Source organism: Mandrillus leucophaeus, unplaced genomic scaffold (assembly GCF_000951045.1).
Source record: "Mandrillus leucophaeus isolate KB7577 unplaced genomic scaffold, Mleu.le_1.0 Scaffold360, whole genome shotgun sequence".
NCBI lineage: Eukaryota > Metazoa > Chordata > Mammalia > Primates > Cercopithecidae > Mandrillus > Mandrillus leucophaeus.
Genome location: NW_012103810.1, coordinates 3,257,093 through 3,277,968, shown reverse-complemented (window position 1 = coordinate 3,277,968; position 20,876 = coordinate 3,257,093). Strand labels below are relative to the sequence as shown.

At 56.1% G+C, this 20,876-nt stretch overlaps 2 protein-coding genes across 2 annotated transcripts in view; both read left to right on the top strand.

Moving 5' to 3' along the window:
* Positions 1-20,876, top strand: part of CAPN5 (calpain 5) — a 64,583-nt gene that overhangs the window by 24,049 nt on the left and 19,658 nt on the right. Inside the window, exons 4-6 of the mRNA XM_011989744.1 lie at positions 2,780-2,911; positions 19,433-19,641; positions 19,981-19,999. Of these exons, the coding sequence (XP_011845134.1) occupies positions 2,780-2,911; positions 19,433-19,641; positions 19,981-19,999 (360 nt within the window). The remainder of the gene's footprint in view (positions 1-2,779; positions 2,912-19,432; positions 19,642-19,980; positions 20,000-20,876) is intronic.
* Positions 9,499-9,998, top strand: OMP (olfactory marker protein). Its single transcript, XM_011989741.1, has one exon. The coding sequence runs from the start codon at positions 9,499-9,501 to the stop codon at positions 9,988-9,990; it is 492 nt and encodes a 163-aa protein (XP_011845131.1). The 3' UTR covers positions 9,991-9,998.

Genomic DNA, 20,876 nt, shown 5'->3' with positions numbered 1-20,876 from the left:
CTGCTCATGCCCTTGGGGGCATTCTAGCCTTTTCTCTGACCCTCTAAAACTCTGGTTATTCTGGGCAGAGGTGACAGGCAGGGTCCCCATCTTGGTGGGAACTAGGGGCCCTCTGCCCCATTTTCCCTTGCCACTGCTCTGCTCCGCGATCTGTAGAGTCCCTACACAGCCCTGCAGGGATGGTCATTTATCTCGTCTGCATGGGTGAGGCCCAAAGTTGCACAGCCAGTAGACAGGGAGCAGACATTCAAATTCTGTCTTCCTGCCTCTTCCGCCCTCTGCTGGCCGCCTGTGGTAGGATCGCAGAAGCTCTTGGGATGGAACTAGTTCGGGAGTGCCTGTTGGAGTGGAGGCAGGCAGAGGGCTGCTGCCATCTGCCCGTGCTGTGTGGCCAGGGCATGGTATTCAACCTCCCTGGGCCTCAGTTTCCTTATCTGTAAAAGGGAACTATTGCCCACCTCTCAGTGCCATGGTGAGGATGGATTGTGGTGCTAGCAGGATGCCTGGTGCATGAAAGGCATGTCTCAGTGTTTGCCGGTCCCCACCCTCCACTATACCCACAACCCCTGGGGAGTAGTGGCTTCCTCAGCTCAGTGAGGCAATGGGAGAGGAGGAGGGGCCTGCTCTGTTCCCTGGGCCAGGGCTAGGGATCAGGCCAGGCCCCACCCCTAGCTCAGGCCTTGGGGCGGGATGATTACAGCTGCGGGAACACAGGGTGAGCTGACCCTTCCTGGTTGCATCTCTTGGTGCTGGAGCCACCCATGGTGGTCTGGGCATAGCTTCCTAGCACGTGAACATTGAAGGAGACTTTCATTTGCTTTGGGTCAGGCCCTGGGCTTAGTACTTTACATACACTGATTTCTCCTCGCAAAGTAGAAATTATTGGCCTTGCACGTTGGCTCAAGCCTGTCATCCCAGCACTTTGGGAGGCTGAGGTGGGAAGATTGCTTGAGCTCAGGAGTTTGAGACCAGCCTGGGCAACATAGTAAGACCTCATCTCTACAAAAAATTTAAGAGTTAGCTGAGTGTGGTGGTGTGGACCTACAGTCCCAGTTATTCATAAGGCTTAGGCCAGAGGATCGCTTGAGCCTAGGAGGTTGAGGCTGCAGTGAGCTGTGATTGTGACTGCGCTCCAGTTTGGGTGACAGATGAGACCATGTCTCAAAAAAAGAAAAAAAAAAAACCCCAAATCCAACAACATAAAGAAATCGTTGTTCCTACTTTATAAATCAGAAAGCCGAGGCGCAGAGAGCTCGCCAGACTGCCGAGTGAGGAGCTGGAATTCAGTCTCCAGTCTGAAACCAAAGCCCATGCTTTTGCCTTTCACAGCACTGCCTCAGGGGGCTTTTAAGGAAAATACCCCCGCCGCAGGAAGAGGTGGAAAACCCGAGCCAGAGCTCCTTGGGCAGCGTCAGGTGCAGAGGGCAGCTGGTACTGGAGGCCCCTGGGGCAGGGTCAGGTGCAGAGGGCAACTGGTACTGGAGCCCCCCCTGGGGCAGGGTCAGGTGCAGAGGGCAGCTGGTACTGGAGCCCCCCTGGGCTGCCTCTCTCTTGGCAGGCAGGGCAAGGGGCTTCCAGAAATTAGGAAGTGCTGGGCCTGAGAGCAGCCAATTGCTCATGGATCATTCCCTGGTCAGTGGCTGCCCTGGCCGGATTCCCTGGCTACGTCTCATGGAGCAGCCTCTTCGGCCATGCCCGCCGGTCTCTGTAGAAAATAAAAATGGAGGCTGGGTGCGGTGGCTTATGCTTGTAATCCCAGCACTTTGGGAGGCCGAGGTGGGCAGATCACCTTAGGTCAGGAGTTTGAGACCAGCCTGGCCAACATGGAGAAACCGTGTCTCTACTAAAAATATAAAAATTAGCTGGGGATGGTGGTGGGCCCCTGTAATCCCAGCTACTTGGAAGGCTGAGGCAGGAGAATTGCTTGAACCCAGGAGGTGGAGGTTGCAGAGAGCCGAGATTGCGCCACTGTACTCAATGCACTCCAGACCCCAGCCTGGGCAAAAGTGCGAGACTGTGGAGACTGTGTCAGAAAAGAAAAGAAGAGGGGAGGGTAGGAGAGTGGAGGGGAGGGGAGGGGAGCGGACGAAGTTTTTACTCCACTTGAGTTTTTGTTCCACTTGAGCATTTGCTTGCTGTGTGCCTTTGACAAGTCACAGTCCCTCTCTGAACCTCCATTCCTCACCCATACAATGGAATGACAACTCCTCGCTCCTTGGGCGGCATGAGGATCAGATGTGAGACTGTATGAGTCAAGTGCCTTGCGGGGCCTGGCCCACTGCTCCCCACTGGCCCCTCACTTTGTGCTCCCCACATGGGATTTGGGTGTTTGCCCCATGCCTGCACTCCCACCCCACTTAATCCTGCTGGGCCCCTGTGGGCTGGCGGGGGTGGGCACTCAGGCTGCTGGTGCTGGAGACGGAAGGGAACAGAGCTTTTGCTGGTTAGGGAGGGGCGCAGCGGGCAGAAGGCAGGCAGTGCCCTGGGTCTGGCGCTCTGACGTCTTCCCACAGGTTCTTCATCAGCAAACCTTTAGCAGAGGAGCCCTCTCCAGCCAGGAAGGGGAGAGGGATCCCAGGCAGGACCACGGGGTGAGGGGCAAGCAGGGAGCAGATGGGCCACATGGGGCCCCGAGTCTGTGGTGGGAGGCAGGTGACTCTCCATGCTCACAGTCACACAGCAAGTCTGTCTGTCATGTCTGTGTCTGCCATGTCCTCTGCCATGGGGGGCATCCGCATGCTCCTCAGCCCCTCACGCTCTCTCCTCACCGTCTCTGCAGGACATTTGCGAGGACCCCCGCCTCTTTGTGGATGGCATCAGCTCCCACGACCTGCACCAGGGCCAGGTGGGCAACTGCTGGTTTGTGGCAGCCTGCTCGTCACTTGCCTCCCGGGAGTCGCTGTGGCAAAAGGTGAGGCCTGGGGCAGGGTGGGGCAGGGTGCTGGGGAGTGTGAACGCAGCCTGCGGCTCTCACTGCCAGACAGGCGGAACCTGAACGTGGCAGATGAGACTTTCAAAAGCCTGTGCCAGGGATGGGGTGGGGGACCCCAGTTCTGGCCGAGCGTCAGAATTGCCATCCCTCACCCTCCAGCTGGGCAGGCACTGGGAATCTGTGGGGCTCCCAAGGTCATTCTGATATGTTCTCCCCGTCCCCGCTGTTGGGGACACTTGGTGGATTAACACACACCTGTGAAATGTGGAAGCTGTGTGCATCACATTTAGTGTGCAGTGTACACCTCTGGTGGGGCTCAGGAGACCCCTGACGGACACAGACCTGCTGCGTGACTCGGCTGGTCGCTGTCCTCCTCTGGGCCTGACTTTTCCCAGTTGTTGAGCAAGGGTGGGTTGGCGATCCCCAGCTTCACGACTCCCGGTTCCAAGCTCTGGTGTTCTGGACTAGGGCCAAAGGGTTTGGGTTGGAAAGAATGGGCTCTGGTCCTGCAGCCCAACCTCCTATCCCAGCACTTGGCAGAGGGGCCTTAGATTCAGTGCACAGGAGGCAGGGAGACCAGAGTGGAGGCAGACCCTGGCTTCCTGAAGAATCATTGTCAGGGACTGCAGGGAGACTCTGGTCATGGCCCCTTGCTCATCCCTGCCCTTCTGTCATCCCTTGGGAGGGGCTGGCAGTGGGGCTGAGGAGCACTGGACACCTGCATCTCCCAGGCTTGGCAGTGAGCCTCAGCGCTTGGTAGCTTTGGAGCTGGCCTCAGGTGACTCATCAGCAAAATCAGGACAATCGGAGTGGTTGTCTCTTGGGGAGTGGTGAGGGTGGGACCAGATGCTGCACTCAACGAGCCTTGTGTGGCATGGTGCTTGGCCAAAGGTGGCTGTGCCTACCAGCATTATGATAATTAATATCATAGAACATACAGGTAAGGTACTCCTGTGCAAGACTGAGATTTTCCTCATTCTCTGAGGTATCCCTTGGCCGTCAGAGGGAGCAGTGCCCTTGGGCGAGGCTGAGACTCTGATAGGTGTCTTGCTCTTGAATCTGCAGAACGGGGGTGTAACCTTTCAAAGCCACTCCAGGGTGGGCATCCCTGAGGCCTAGCCCCAATGGTCCTGCAGGGTAGGAGCCCTGCCTGCTGTAGGGCCCCTGGGGCCTTGGCAGAGGCCACGGTTGCAGCGTGTGGATGTGGGTATTCATGGGGCACCTGAGCCAGGAGGGCTTCCGAGAGCCACCCATTGGCTCATTTTAGTTCTATGCCTGAAGGCCCACAGAGGGCTGGAGCCTGGTTCTGTGCTCTGGGTGTCGGGCTGGTCCTCACTCTCCAGCTTCCAGGCTCCCACCCCCTTCTCTGAGCCCAGAACAAGGTCCCCCTGCCTTAGAGTCCAGCCCGTGCTCGATGAGGGCTCAGTCAGGGGCTGAAGGGGCACATGGGCATCCTGTAGGGCTGTCCCCTCCTCCCACCTTGCCCTGTAATTGCCTGTTTTATCTTTCACCTCCCCCGTGAGGTGAGCTCCCCACAGGCAGAATTGGCCCAACGTATATGTCCCTGCTGAGGCCACCAGGGACGTGGAGTAGAGAAGGCTGAGGAGAGTTTTGGGAGCAGAGCTCCTTTCCAAATTGTTGGACTCAGCTACCACCCAGCAGCCCCATGGTCAGCCTTGCTGTCCCAGACCTCCCAGGGCCTTGTGGCTCTGGGCCTCACTCCACTGGGTCCTCTCCTGGGGAGGCCATCCGTCTGGCCATTTGTAGGTGGAAGCCTGTGTGTTCTGCCCTGGGCTTGACCCCAAGCGGTTCCTGGTGCAGCTCTGCCTCTTACCAGTGAAGAGCGGGCCCAGGACTGCAGGCAGGAGGCCCGTGTTTATCTGTGGGCCAAAGATTCCTATTGCAGGAGGTTGGGGCACCTGGCCTGGCTGGTCTGGGAGGCTGCCAGGGCCAAGAGGCTGATCTACAGCAGCTTGGGTCCCAGGGAGGCCAGGGCGGGTCTGGGCGCTCCTGGCTAATTGCGCTTTGCCTCCTGTGCTGCTGTGGTGCTAGCCCATGGATCCCAGAAGGAGGCTCAGGGCCCTGCGGAGCTCATTACTGTACCTTCCCTCCCTCGTCCCTGCTGACTGGGCTCTGTTTGTTGTCACCCCTCACTTTCTGGGCCTGTTGCCCTGCAGGGCCTCCTTGTTTTCTCCATGGAAGGGCAGTGGGGGTGCTGTCCAGCCTGAGCTGCACCCCTGCCCTCCCCACCTCACACTTGGGGATTCTGAGCCTCAGACACACTGAGCATCACACCCTCGACACATATGCCCCCAACACACCCCCACACAGGAAGCCACCCTTACCCCTCACAGGACTGGAAGCCAGCCTGACCTGGATCTGATGCCGGCTGGGTCCGCTGCTAGCTGTTTTTGTCCTCAGTGTAAATTGACCTTTCCAGCGCCCAGGGTTGTGGAGGATTAAAGGGGCCAGAGGAAGGCAAACCCTTGCCTTTCACACTCTCTGCACTTGTTAAATTCCCTCCCCTGCCCCCTTCCAGATGCCCCACCTGCTTCTCTGTTCTGCCAGACATCTCTTAGCCTCGTGCCCTGATCCTACGGGGTCCCTGATGGGGGCATTTTAGCTTCCCCGACTTGATGGTACATTCCCTGAGGGCAGGGCAGTGGACTTCAGGTGACCAGGTTTTAGGAACTTGAAATCAGGATGCAACAGTTTGGTTGAACATTTGCCATTGGTCCTGGCCTGGCCTAAGCCAAGGTCAGCTGTGAGCTCACCTCTCGGGAGCCTGGGGCGGCCCCGGGCACAGGGGCAGACCTGATGCCTGCTCTGAGCCACAGGGCCAGGCCTGGGCCCAGGGGGAGTCAGGCAGCTCCTGGCCAAAAAAAAAAAAAAAGCACGGAAGTGACCAGAGTCCCAGTCGAATGCCTGATTGTCTCTAGGAGAGAGTGCTGGGGTGAGCAACCCTGGGTGGGGCCTGGGAGAGGCCAGTGAGAGCATTTAAAAATGCCTCCCACTCTGTCCCTGACCCGGTTATATTAGCAGTTCCTGCTCTTTAGTTACCAAGCAGTTCCCTTAGCACACATGGATGGAGCACCAGCTGTGCCCTGAGAACCATAGTAGGTCCTGGGGACGGAAGGCTTGAAAAAGTACAAGGATGTACAAAGTCACTTAAGGTTTTAATTTGTCAGACACAATCAGTGTTAAGGGTTTTCTGTGTTTCCTTCTAGTGTTTTTTCCACCTGGTGTTAAAGAGGATTTTGCTTGTTTTGGTTTTTTTTGAGTTGGAGTTTCGCTCTTGTCGCCCAGGCTGGAGTGCAGTGGTGCAATCACGGCTCACCGCGACCTCCGCCTCCCTGGTTCAAGCAATTCTCCTGCCTCAGCCTCCCGAGTAGCTGGGATTACAGGTGCCCACCACCATACCCGGCTAATTTTTATATTTTTAGTAGGGATGGGGTTTCACCATGTTTGCCAGGCTGGTCTCAAACTCTTGACCTCAGGTGATCCACCCGCCTCGGCCTCCCAAAGTGCTAGGATTATAGGTGTGAGCTACTGTGCCCAGCCTTGTTTTGTTTTCTCGTATGCATTTTTGCAATTACATCTGCAAGTTTAGAGCTTGCTTTTCTCCTCTGTATTCATTGCTACATCCGGCCTTGGGTGGGTCCTCCCAAGGTGTCTGATGGCTGCCCAGAGGTCTGTGGACATCAGTGGCCCCAGCCCCCAGACGCAGCCTCCTGCATCCTGCCTGCTCCTTTGCCCACAAGCCTCAGTCCACCCCATCTGCCTGCTCCCCTCCCTTTTCCATCCCTTTCTCCCCAGGCCTTCCCTTGACTCCCACCGCTCCTCCCTCCTGCCCAATCTGTAAGACTCAAGCTCCCGTCACAACCTTCCTCCACCTTCAGCCTCCTGAAGCTCGGTGCCACTCTACTCAGGCCCTCCCCAGGGGTCTTGTGCCCCTAAATCCTCATCAGTACAAGCTGATCACACCCCCCTTACCCCATCCCTCAGGATCCAGAAATAGGGGATCCTCCTTCCCCAGTGCTGCTTCCGGACCATGGCGTCTCCATACAAGCACTTGGCTTTTTCACTGGGCTCCCAACCTCAGCCCACTGTGTTGCTGTCCCCATCAGCCAGCTGCCGTGGCCAGTCACCTGGGCACAAAGGGCTTGGCTCCTCCCATTTCCCAGCCCATTCTACCCCGAGAACTGTTGTGTCCCAGGCTTTACTGTGTCCGCCCTCTCGCCTTGCCCTTTTACCCTTGTCTTAGTTCTTCATCTCCTCTCCATCAGCCTTCACCTTCAGCCACCTCGGTCACTTGCTGCCATGCCACAGCCTGGGCCCAGGACTGCTCTCCCTGGAGGTCTTCAGCCAAAGGCCCAGTCTCTCTGACCTCACCTTCCAGCCATCTTGCTCACTTCCAACCCTGACACTTACCTGCCGCTACTCTTCATTTTGGCCCTGGCCAGTAACTGTGTACTGTCTCCCCACCTGTCCACCTTCCTCTTGGCCTTGGGCTTGGGCCCCATGGTCCATCACATCACCTGTCCCTTGTCAGTGTCATCCATTCATCCGTTCATTCATTCATTTTGTTCATCTGTTCATTCATTCATTCATGCGTTCATTCATGTGTTCATTCATTCGTTCATTCATCTGTTCATTCATCCGTTAATCCATTCATTCATTCATTCATTCATCATTCATGTAGTCATTCATCCATTCATTCATTCATTCGTTCATTCATCCGTTCATTCATTCATCCATCCGTTCATCTGTTCATTCATTCGTTCTTTCATTCATTCATCCATTCATTCATTCATTCGTTCTTTTGTTTATCCATTCATTCATTCGTTCTTTCGTTCATTCATTCATTCATTTGTTCGTTCATCCGTTCGTTCAAGAAGCATTTCTGAGGCCTTCTGTGTGGCAGGCCCTGTTCTGGGTGCTGGCCTAGAGTGATGACAAGACACACTTCCTACCCTCTCGGGACAGGTGTGTCACAGGCAAAAACTGAGCAATTCAACAAATAAAAAGCAGAATGTGGTGCTGGAAAGGATAGAAACAGCTCCCCCATATGGAGGAAAGGCACGCCTCCCATGGTAGTTCCTTAGCCAAGTTGTTCCCCTCTCCCCTGCCCCTCCAGCTACAAAGCAAAAGGTTCTGTGAGGATCAGGCAGTTGGACTTCTAGCTGTATGGTTCTCTCAAATACCCTTGGGGGAATTGCTGCCAATGACCTGCAGAGCTGACCCAGGGCTTGCAGTGTGGTTTTAACAGGACCAGGTGTTCTGTCTGCCTTGGTGCCCCTCTGCTGTTCAGGTAGCCCAGGATCCCACTGATTGATTAGCCACCGTCTCACAATTGAGCGTGCTTGTGGTCTAGACCCTTCGGATTGTTTTCCGTTGTTACACCTTGGCCTTGACTCTGTCCTCTTTTCTGTGTGTGGCATGTTGTGGCGACGGCCACTCTCCAACTTCCATCCCCACCCTCTCCGCAACTGCAGCTCCACTCACACATTCCAGTTCTTTCTTTTCCCCAGTATAAAGGCTGAGCTCCTGGTTCTGCCCTGGGCCCTGGGGATATAAACATTTGCCAGATTCTTCCTCTGCCGAAAGTCTCCTGCGGGAAACTGAGGATTAATTCAGGTGGAGTAAGTGGTGGGATTTGGGTAGAAGTGAAGCCTGGTCCTGTGGTCGCCATGGTGCAGGGCTGTGGCACAGCCAGCCGCCAGTGTCACCCGGGTCAGTAATGCTCAAGGCGCAGTCCCTGGCCCAGCAGCATGTCGCCTGGGAGGTGGTTAGGAATGCAGATTCTCAGGCCCACAGAGCCCTGATAAACCAGGAGTTCTGGGAGGGGGTCCAGCAATCTGTGTGTTAAGTCCTGAGGGTGAGTCTGATGCTCACTCAAGTCTCGAGAACTACGGGTCTGGGTGAGATGTGGTAGCTGGGCTGAGATCCTGGCAGTGGGACTGGAGGGGAAGGGTCCCAGGGTGTTTGGGAAGCAGAATCGACAGACTTTGGTGATTGGGTGTAGAGGAGTGAGGGGGAGGCAGGTGTCAGGGGTGACTCCAAGGTTTGGCTTAGGTGACTACAGATCTCCAATCAGTGAGCCCTCTCTGGTCCTGGCCTCTCCACCTGGTCCTGCGGGTCTTTCATCCTCTCCTGTGTACCTCCAGTGAGGATTGCTCCCCACTGCCCTCCCCATCACTGACTTACGAAGTGCTCGCATCTTCACAAACAAGCCAGCGCCCAGTCCGGCCCTAGTAGTCAGGGCTGTTGCCACAGCAATTGACATCAGCGACCTGGTCCCCAAGGAGCCTGCCACCTTCTGCCTGCCTGCAGGGCCTGCATTATCGCTTCTGTGGGGACTGGAGTGGAGGCAGATGGGGACTCCCACCCCTCACACACACCCCATTTTGAGAACTGGGTGGGGCTGGGAAGGGCCAGTGACAAAGGGAGGGGAAGAGGGAAGGGCAGAAGGTAGGCGGGGCACCCCTTTGGTGGCCTCTTCTCTCCACGGCTCCAGGCTCCAGCCCACTTGAGTCCTTGGTATTGGTGGCCGCAGCACTTGGGCCATGGCGGAGGACAGGCCACAGCAGCCAGAACTGAACATGCCACTGGTCCTGGACCATGACCTGACCAGGCAGATGCGGCTACGCGTGGAGAGCCTGAAGCAGCGCGGGGAGAAGCGCCAGGATGGGGAGAAGCTGCTGCGGCCAGTGGAGTCCATGTACCGCCTCGACTTCACCCAGCAGCAGCGGCTACAGTTCGAGCGCTGGCATGTCGTGCTGGACAAGCCAGGCAAGGTCACCATCACAGGCACCTCGCAGAACTGGACGCCTGACCTCACCAACCTCATGACGCGCCAGCTACTGGACCCCACTGCCATCTTCTGGCGCAAGGAGGACTCGGATGCCATGGATTGGAACGAGGCCGACGCCCTGGAGTTTGGGGAGCGCCTGTCGGACCTGGCCAAGATCCGCAAGGTTATGTACTTCCTCATCACCTTTGGCGAGGGTGTGGAACCCACTAACCTCAAGGCCTCCGTGGTTTTTAACCAGCTCTGATGGCATCTGTGCCTGCTGCCCTCCTCTCGCCCACCTGTGCTCTCCCCTGCCCCTGCCATCTTCCCCCCTATACTTTTGGGGCCATTCTTCTCACTGTTCAGCCTGTCTTGGGCTTGCCCAGAAGCCCCCTGAGTCCCACGCCCTTCCTCCTCTGCTTCTCCCTGGTGCCAGCACTCCGGCTCACAGGAGGAAGATTCCAAGGCTCCATAGCCTACAAGCTGGACTGGCCGCCGCATTGCTCTAGACAATAGAGGCCTACTCGGGGCCAGTGTACATGGACAGGGAGGCCGGGGCCATCTGCCTTCTCTCTGCTTCATTGTGGGAGAGAGAGACTGAGAAAGACCAAGAGAGACACAGACGAAGATTGAAAAACCCAGCATCCACTTCCTCCAGAGTCAGGGAGATGGAGGTGATGGGGCAGTCTCCACGGGGAGTCCAGCAAGCCGGCACTCACTGTTCCCTGGCCTCGGTGCCCTTTGCCGGAGTCTGTGTCTGGGCTGCTGGTCCCACAACACCTTGGCAGCCCTCAGGATGTGGGGCAGGGTTGCTGCAGGGGCGGATTTGGGCAGTGGAGAGTGGCTGGCGCCCTGGAGGCTGTGGAGGCCCAGCTGTGGCTCTTCTGGACCTGACTTCAGGGTGGAGAAGTGAAGGGGGAGGTTACACAGAGATCTGTCTCTACATACACATATCCATGAGAGAGAACGTGCTATATTCATATGGATGTATTCTAGAGGTCTATTCTTGCCCTAGGAACAAGTGCAATTTTAGATTATCTGTTTGTCATTGCTGCTGGTTCAAGGATGGCTCTTAACGGGGGCCTGGTCCTGATGACCTTGGCCTGGGGGCTTCCTGAGCTAGGAGACTGCAGTTCAGACAGTGAAACAGGGAGTGGATTAGTAAAGGGGGTTCCCTTTGCCTTAGGGGAAGTTGGAGCTGGAGAGAGTGGATTCTCCAGGGCCTCAAGTATCCCCTGCTGGGGAGTCAGGCTCATTTGAGCTTGCAGGTCAGGGAAGGCAAGTGCTTCATCCTGAGGTAGCATCTGTTGGCATTTATTGGGCTTCTTCAGTGCAGCTGAGGGGCGCAGGGTGAAGGCGTGGTGGGCAGTTACGATGGCTGATGGTCCCAAGTGGGCTGCAGGCAGCAGTGGTGTGACGGCAGAATGCTAACCTCTGAGGTCATTGGGTGCAACTCACTCACCAAACAGATGGGGAAACTGAGGCACAATTTTCATCAGATTCAGTTCTGGCTCCGAGCCTCATTCCCCTTCACATTGCACAGTCCCAAAGAGCCCCCCTTTTGGGGGAGTGCCTGACCTGCACCTAACATCAGCCAAGTACAGCTAAGCCACTGTCCCCAGCACCCTGACTTAAGGCCAGTCCTGTGTTTTGTCCTTAGCCAGTCAGAGATGCATCCAAGACATTTCCCCTCATGAAGCAGAGCTGTCAAGGAACTTGCGGCTCTAGAACAGATGCACTGAGGGCCAGAGAGTCAGGGCCGTCCCCCAAGGCTGGGGCTGCCGGGAGGGTGAGCCCCACCTTGGAGGTGTGCAGGCTGTGGCAGCATGCTGCAGCTGAGATTCTGTGGGTGGGACAGTGAGAGAGTGGCTGTGGGCTGAGCGCTGGTCCATTCTGACTCAGCTCTGGGGCCCATTCTGGGACAGGCTTGAAGAAGTCCCGGCCGTCGCCTGCCCTGCTGAGCATGCCGGGAGGCCAGGTCCATGCACAGTGGCCCTGCCCTTCTGCCTCTTTGCTTGAGCTCTCCCTGCAGCTCTGGGGACCCTCTTAGTCCCGACTGCCTATCTTCCCAGCCAATCTGTCCCGGGGCCTAAGTGCCTCTGCTGTGCCCGCTGCAGGTCCCCAATAAAGCCTGTGCCCTGGCCTTGGTGGTGTGCATTCTCTCGCCATCAGCCCCCATCCTCTTCACAAGCCCTCACAGCCTCGAGCACCTGCTCCCTGGCCATTTCCCACACTCCCCCAGCCCCTGCCAGCTTCCAAAGAGGAGGCCTGGAATAATCAGGGGCTTCACTGAATCTCCTGAGGCTGGCCAGGAGCCTCCAGCCCTGACTGTTTCTCTGGTAGCCCCAGAGCTGCCTCCATGTGGGGTGTGCAGAGAGCTGTGCTGAGGGAGGTGCCATCTGGGCACTGCCGAGGGTTTGGGGTAGGAAGGCACCAAACCAGGTGCAATCTCGAGTCTCCCTGCCTTGCAGGGCCACTGGGCAGGGTGTGGACGGAAGGGCAGAGTTGTGAGGGGTGGGGTGAGGTCAGGCCCATGCCTGGGTTTAGTCTGGCCTCTGTCACGGATGAGCTGTGTGTTCTCAGGCAGCTCCCAACCCCCTCCCAGCCTCAGACCTTCCAGAGTGAACAGCTTGGTTCTGTGAAGACCCTTCCAGCCCCACCCTCCGGGAATTGTCAAACTGCCGGGCTAGACTGACATGGGCAAGATGTAACCCCAAGGCCACGTGACTTTAGTGCCCCACTTGATCCTTCCTCACAGCTCTGTTCCCTCATCACCACTCTCAAACTCACTCATTTTTGGACAGAGACAACTGAGGCCCAGAGGAGGAGGCCTGCCCAGGTCACAGAGGGCATGGAGGGGCTGGAAGCAGGTGTGGGCGGGCCAGGCTCTGGGCCTGTGGACCTTTGGCCCCATGACACTGGCCCCTGGGATGAACTGGGGAGATGGGCCCCACCCACCTGAGAACCCAGGCTCAGACTGGGCTGCCTTCTTTTCTGGAGACCAAGTCAAGCCCTGCCTTGGGGGCCTCACCGGTGGTTTTGTTTCGGAATGAGCCCTGCTTCAAAATCCAACCCCACCACTCTCCTGGGTCTCATAGCCCCTTTCATGCCCACCTCGGAGTAGCTGCTGCCCCCTGGTTTCCCTTTCACACACCCCTCACAGCATGCGCAGAACCCTTCCCCAGCCCTGCACCCAAACCCCCGCCCATCTCTCAGGGGTCTCTGCTTCCCTGACATCCCCTCCCCAAACTTGCCTTCCAGCCACTCCTGGAGGTGCCCGAGACAGAGGAATCCAGCCTCAGGACAGCAGTAGAGGCCTGGCTCTATCCCCAGAGTGCAGGAATGGCAAATAACCCATTTTCCCTGGAAACCACGAGAAACCACAGGGAAAGAGACCTGCCTTTCCCTGAGCTCTGTGCCCAGAGAGGCAGCGAGTGCGGTGAGTGACCTAGCCCGCCCCACCCTGCCAACCGGATGGCCCTGGGCAACCTCTGAGCTTGTTCCTCATCTGTGAGTTGGGGCCAGCAATGGCACCTCCCTTGAGGCTGTTGTGAGGGTGAAATGGGCAAATGTCCACAAAGTGCTTGAGCTTCCTGGAGCCCGCACACGGTCACCTTCCCTCCCTGAGTTTGCCCATGGTTACTGCCCCAATCACCATAGACACAGGGTCTCCCCTCTCAGTTATCCCGGGGGTGGGGGTACAGGAGAACCTGTGGAGAGCTGAAGAGAGTTCCTGAGGCATCGCAGGCCAGTGCCGATGGCAGCAAGCGCGGGGCGGAGGCGTGGGCAGGAACCTGGCCCGGCTCTGTGGTCTGAGAGAGCGGCCGTGGGGGAGTGTGTCCCCCTCCGTCACCCTCGCCACCTCGGAGCGGCCCAACAGAGACCATTAGCCTTCACATGATTGCTGGGGAGCCGGAGGCCCAGGGGAGGGGGGGCTGCTCCAAAGCTGGGGATCCCTGCCCTGTCTCAGCCGCCCCATGAACAGGACCCGCGGTGGCCACTCTGGTGCATCGATACCCTGGTCTCTGGTAGAGAGCAGCAGGGCTCTGCTCTCCCGAGAAGGCAGGGGGTGCCCACCACACACACGCACCCACTTCAACACGTGCGCACACCTGCACACACGTCCACACACCTGCACACACGCACCCACTTCAACAGGTGCGCACACCTGCACACACGTCCACACACCTGCACACACGCACACACCACACACGTGCACACACCTCCGCACGCGTGCACACACACCACACACGCACCTCCGCATGCGTGCACACACACCAGACACGCGCACACACACCTCCACATGCGTGCACACCTCCACACGGGCGCCCACATACGCACAGAGACTTCCACACACCTCCACACGGGCGCGCACACACGCACAGAGACTTCCACACACCTCCACACGGGCGCACACATACGCACAGAGACTTCCACACATGCGCACACGCCGCCACATGTGCGCGCACACCTCCACACACACGCACGCACACCACACACGCACATACACCTCCACACACACGCACACACATGCACAGAGACTTCCACACATGCGCACACACCCCCACACACGCGCACACACCTCCACACACACGCGCACACCTCCACACACGCATGCACACTTCCACACATGCACACACTTGCAGGCAGGTCCTGAGCAGCTTCCCTCCCTGGGCTCCTGACTCCCGTCTTCTGTCTGTCGCACAGCTGGGCAGAGCCCTGTCTGCCACTACCCTGGGAGGCTTTGAGAGCAGCCACTTTGGTCTAGGTGGGAGTCTCTAGGGACAATCCAGGAGCCAGGGATGCTGTGGTGCACCCATGGGTGGGACCCTGAGGTTTCTGGGCCCATTCTGCAGTGGGTGGCCATTGGTGGATCACACCCCAGGGGGTTATGAGGGAGGCAGCAGATCCTACCAGTCCTTTGCCTTGCTGCCAGGTCAGCCCACGTCAGTAAAGCCTCATAGGCACGCAGCAGGTAGTGGGGAGCTTCTCCTTTCTCCTCTTGGGAAGGAGGTTGACCAGGTCATCTCAGCTCCCTCCCAGCCCTGAGGTTTTCAGACTGTTCTGTGAAGGCACACATGTGTATACCAACACAGATGACCCCTCATGTGTGCACAGCTCTCTATAGTTTATGAAAGAGCTCCAAGGCTGTCTCCTTTAGTTCTCATAACAGCTCTGGAGGTTGTGTAGATAGATGAGGAGACTGAGACTCAGAGGTGGCCCAGTTGAAAGTGAAGTCACTGCCGTGCACCGCAGTGAGTAATGTGGTATTAAGTCGTGTGTACAGGTCACCAGCCGGTCAGGGCTGCACTGTGACCAGTGCGGGGGATTTTCCTCCCAGGAAGACGCCAGCCAGCTTTGGAGCTGGGCCAGGCCCTGTGCTGGGTGCCGGAGATCTGAGAATGAGTCAGACTTGGCCCCTGTCCCCCAGGAGCTCCTCCCAGTGGGCAGGGAAGAGAGAACCATGCTGGGGTGCCAGGAGAAGGGGCTGCCCGACTGTTGGGGGGGGGGCCGGCAGGAGGTCCCTCAAAGCTGCTGCTCTCAGCTAGCCCCTGAGAGACAAGGGAAGGAGGCAGAGGGAGCCACATGTGCATGGGTGAGGTGGCTTGAAGTGGCATGGGTGTTTGATGGTTGTGGTAGATGGGACCCGAAGGAGGGAGTGTTTGAGGGATGAGGGTGAGAGCGGGGACTGCTGGGCCAGGTAGCTGGTATCCGTGGTGATGGGGAATTTCTACTGTAGACAGCGAGAGGGTAGGGAGCACAGCCTGATGGACTCCTTGCATCCATCCCTTCACTTTGACACTTGCCAGCCCATGGCTAGTCTTATTTCCTCTACACTTATTTCCTCTACACCTGCACTTTGCCCAGGCAGCATTTCATTTCATCCGTAAATATTTCCGGATGCATCTCTAAAAGATAAGGAATCAAAAAATAAAAATAAAAAAAACACATAATACTAACTTTTAAAATAATCCCTTAATATCATTAAATATCCAGTAATTGTTCTAATTTCTAATTTGTGCTATAAATATGCATAGGTTTTACAGTTTGTTTGAGTGAGATCCAAATAGAAGTCCATAACTGCAATTGGTTGATTGTTCTTTCATCTTTTATTTTTTCCTAGTAATTTATCTATCAAAGAAACGGGGCCGTTTGTCCTGTGGGGTTTCCCATGGTGTGGGTTTTGTTGACTGTGTCTTTATGGTGGTGTTTAACATGTTCTCTGTCCCCTGCATTTCCTGTAACCTGGGACTTAGCTCTAGAAGCTTGATATGGTCTAGGAACAATTTTTTTCTTTTTTTGTCACAGCTGCATCATGAAAGATGTTGTATACTTCATTCAGGGGGCACATCATGGCTGGTTATCTTTCTTTTTTGTGATGTTAGAAACCATCAGTGACCACCGCCTAAATTCATTCATTCTTCAGTGGTCGTAAAATGCTGGTGGTCTAATATCATCATTCCTTTCTCGTTTATGAGCTGGAAATCTTTTCCAGTTCAAGACTTCCCTCCATCTACTATTTGGTTACCATGTGGTACAGTTTGTCTACAGAGACAGGATAAATTTCCTGTAATTTTCCAGTTTCAATAAAAAAAGACTTGATTCCCTACCCTCCTCTGATAGTGACTAATTGTTTTTTTAAGTACCATTCTGATCTCATGAATTTGAACATACTTGATGTGTTTTAATCCATTGCTGTTTTTGCCCTTATTGACGCTCAAATTAGCTCATCTTTGGCCAGCAGGAACCTCTTCAGGATGGTTCCTGAATCCTTTGACATGGCCCCAGGAGTCTGTGCTGGCTTCCTTGATTTCTGGCATGGTGTGGGAGGGTTTTTGGTTTTTGGTTTGGAGCACACCTGTCTGGACAGTCTCCCTCCTGCTCAGCATCCTGGCTGACAGCAGAGCAGTTGAGGGGTCAGAAGGCTGGCTTGGGGCCCATCCCGTGCCAAGTGCAGGGGCGGTGAAGCAGGAGGGGAAATGGAGGCCCTCGGGGATCCCAGACTCTGGATCTCCAGGCCCTGGAGCCTCATTAGCAGCTTCTTGAGCCACAGAGGGCTCAGAGCCAAGCCTCGAGTTTGACTAATGATCCTCCCGAGGTCCCAGCAGCTTGCGAGGGCTGCTCTTCCTCCCAGCCATGCAGTCCAGAGCATTCAGAACAGGGCAGGAGCAGAAGGAGGGGGTGAAGGCAGAGGGCCAGGCCCACGTTCTCAGCTTAGGACTCCCTGTCACTCTGTGTGCTTGGGCAGATCTTGCGTCTTTCTGGACCTCAGCCTTCCCATTTGTGCGGTGGGAATGGTAACCCTCACCCTGTATGGAACCGCCCTTTTTCTTTTGAGACAGAGTCTTGCTCTGTTGCCCAGCTCACTGCAACCTCCGCCTCCCGGGTTCAAGTGATTCTCATGACTCAGCCTCCTGAGTGGCTGGGATTACAGGCACACACCACCATGCCCAGCTAATTTTTGTATTCTTTTTTAGTAGAGACAGAGTTTTACCATGTTGGCCAGGCTGGTATTGAACTGGCCTCAAGTGATCCACCTGCCTTGGCCTCCCATGAGACCTATTTTTGATACAGCTCTCTGTCCAGAAAGCAAAGTGGGGAGAGTGCCAGGAGTCAGGGTGTTTTCACTTAGAAAGGGCACAGAGTTGACAGAAAAGTCAGGGTGAGGAGGTGGAGGAAAGGAACAGCCAGTGTTGAGCCCTTGCTGGGTTCCAGACAGTGGCCAGATTGGGAAGTCCTAGGTTTGAACCTTGCTTCCTTCACTCGTGCCTGAGGCCAGCCTTCTGCCAGCACCTTCCAGTAGTATCGCCTCAAAAGCCTGTCGTGAGGCTCAGGGGTGCTAGTGTGAGCAGCCTGGCCTTGTGCCTGGGACCCAGCAGGGCTCCATTAGGGCAGTAGTACCTCTCACTGCAGTTAGCATTTTCATTTTCTTGGTCTCACATGTCCCATTAGGGAGCATTTCCCTTTGCCAACATCCCTGTTGATGGTGAAAGATGTGCAAACAAAAGTGTCCTTAATGAGCGTGCAGTGGGGAGCAGCTTTTGGCTGAGGTCTGTACACTCAGGTGAGTGCCAGCCTCCTGGTGTACCTCTGGTTCCTCCGCCTGGGTGCCCCCCATACTTGGAGTGGTTTTCTTCTAGAAGGAGCTGCTTATGATCCCGATGGGGCTCAGCTCCACTTGGTCCCATGCCCAGCAGGGCCAGGGGTCATGCACCCTGACTTGACAGGGGCACTCCCTTCCCACATAGCCCCGCCTGCACCCTGTGTAGCCTGAGCACTTTGCCTGGGTGCCTCCCTCTCTCACCAGACTAGGAGCCTCTTGAGGGGAGGGGCCGTGTGATTCACCTGGTTGTCAGTGTCCAGCCTGGGGCTGGGTGCAGAGTGGTCCACAGTGCCAAGGAGCTCATTTTTCAGAGGCAGACAGATCTGGGTTTGAATCCTGGCTTCAAACCAAGGTTGGTCTGCCTCCAAAGCATGTGTGTATTTTCTAGCTGTGTGACCCTGGACGAGTTACATGCCCTGTCTGGGCCAGAGTATTGTCATCTGTGAAGTAGGACTGGATAATAGTCATCTACTCAGAGGTTATCGTGATAATTAGATGGAGATAATTCGTGGTAGTCACAGGCATTTCCCAGATGATTCATAAGTAATAAAATCAGTGTCTCAGTGTCCCCCATCAATGTCTCTGAATTCATTAATTCAGTCAATGCATGTTTACTAAACATACTCTCTGGGCCAGGCCCTGGGCTAGGTGCTGGGTGCATAGCAGTGACCGAGACCTATATGGCCCTGCCCCCAGAGAACTGACATTCCAGTGATAACATCAGACACTGAGCTCAAAGTCACACAGTTACTTAATTACAACTTGGTAAAGGTAAGTATCTCAGATGAGAGCTGCCAAGGGCCATGAGACTGAGATAGGGGTCCTGGCCTAATCTCAAAAGTCAGGGAGGGCTTCTTGGAGGAAGAGGATGGACACTAAAGGACAAATGGAAGTCTACTGGGTAAAGAGGAGGAAGAAGAACCTGGAGCAGTGAGCAGGGATGGGGGCTGCCATGGGGGAGGCAGAGAAATGAGGCTGGGGGAGTGCATTGAGAGTTTGGGTCTTATTTTCTAGGGAAGTGACAGGACTGGGTTGGTCTGTGTGGGGCGAGAGTAGATGTAACTGCAGACACTGTTACAGTGTCCCTGGGTGGGGAGATGGGGAATTGGGCCAAGGTGTTCCAGTAGGATGGAGAGGAGGAGATGGATGTCAGGAGGATGGAGGTGCTCAGATTGGCCTGATTTGATGGAGGGAGGGAAAGCGAAGTAGCCGGTGGGGCTGCAGCAAGGGGGACTGCCAGCATTGGGGTGGGCTGGATGGGTGGATGGTGGTGCTGGTCACTAGGCAGGAGCTGGTGGTAGATGTAGACAGAAGTCTCGGGGAAGGTTGCAGGGAGGCATGAGAAAGGGAAGCTCACACACTCTGAGAACAACACAGCTGGAAGGAGGCCCAGGGAGCCTCCACGCCCCGCGGAGATGGGAACCTGAGCCCGGAGATGGGGAGGATTCACTTGGGTCTCACGCAGGCTTGTGGCAGAGTCGGAACCTGAACCCAGTATTCCTTTCTGTTCTGATTCACGGGAAGCTCGCACCCCCGTTTCCTCAGGAAGCCAGCCATCCCCTCACTGTGTCCCCCCATCCTATCCCCTACTCCCCCCACCCAGGTCATCCCAGACTGGAAAGAGCAGGAATGGGACCCTGAAAAGCCCAACGCCTACGCGGGCATCTTCCACTTCCACTTCTGGCGCTTTGGGGAATGGGTGGACGTGGTCATCGATGACCGGCTGCCCACAGTCAACAACCAGCTCATCTACTGCCACTCCAACTCCCGCAATGAGTTCTGGTGTGCCCTGGTGGAGAAGGCCTATGCCAAGTAGGTGCCAGCAGCAAGCAGGCAGGTGGGAGGTCCAGGCGGGGGTGGCACTGGATAGGCTCTTCATGGTGTTTCCTTAGCCAGGGCTTTAGGCACAGAGAGGCGAGGGGCTGGTGTAGGCACGCAGCAGGCCCAACCGCCAGGCCTGCAGGCATAGTCAGCCGAGCCTGCGCTGGGTGGGGTGAAGGCCTGGGCCCTGTAAGGAAAGGAATGTTGGTTACTCCCATTTTAGAGGGAGAAGACTGAGGCCCAGGCAACATCCTGTAGGTAGCTGGGGGCAGAGGCAGCACTCACATTTAGGACCATTCTCGAAGGTTCATGCTGCCACGCCCTGCCTAGGGCCTTGGTTGGGGAAGTGGTAACTGAGCTGGGCCTGGTTGTGCAGGGTGGGCTGCTTGCCTGCCTTCCCCGCTTGCTGGGCCTCCCTCTTGTCCACTGTCCACCTCTGCCTGGCTGACTGTCCATTCTGTCTTTGCTGACCCCTCCTTCTGCTCCGTGCCTTCTGCCTCTGTGTCCCCAGTGCCCAGCACAGAGCCCAGCATAGAAGGGGCACAAGCGAAGTTTTGCTGAGCAGTGGGGAGCCCTGGGGAAGAGTGGCCTGCCCAGGTCGTTTGGGGCAGGGATAGGCCTAGGCCAGGAGGGAGGAGGGAGGAGGGGCAGTGGGGTCAGAGGCCAGCCTTGCCAGCTCTAGGGGAGCCACTCCCTGGTTCCTCCTACTAGGCCCATTTGTCAATCTTGCTGGAAACCTGTGTGTGTAGGGGCAGGGGCAAGGAGGGAGACAGACAGAGAACAAGAGAAAGGGGGAGACAGGAAAAAGAAAGACAACTCCCAACATCAAAAACCCAAGAAAACACATTGGCAGCTTCCACTTCGAATCCTAAGAAAGGAAAGCCAGCCCCCTGGTGGCCACTGAGTCTCCACCGCCTGGATACAGGCCTGTCTTCCCCGCTCCAGAGGAGCCGACCCAGGGGCCTTGGTTGTCTTTCGTTTTTTTGAAGAACACAGTTTCATTGTGGTAAAATATACAAAACATAATGCTTCTCATTTTAACCATGTGGAAACACACAATTCAGTGGCATTCATTATGATCACAGTGCCATGCGCCATCACCACTATCTATCCCCAGAACCTTCTCATCATTCCCGCAGGAGCTCTATACCCATTAAACACTGACTCCTTCCTTACCCCGACCATTGTTGGCACTTTTGAAAAGAGTTGCTTTTTTTTTTTTTTTT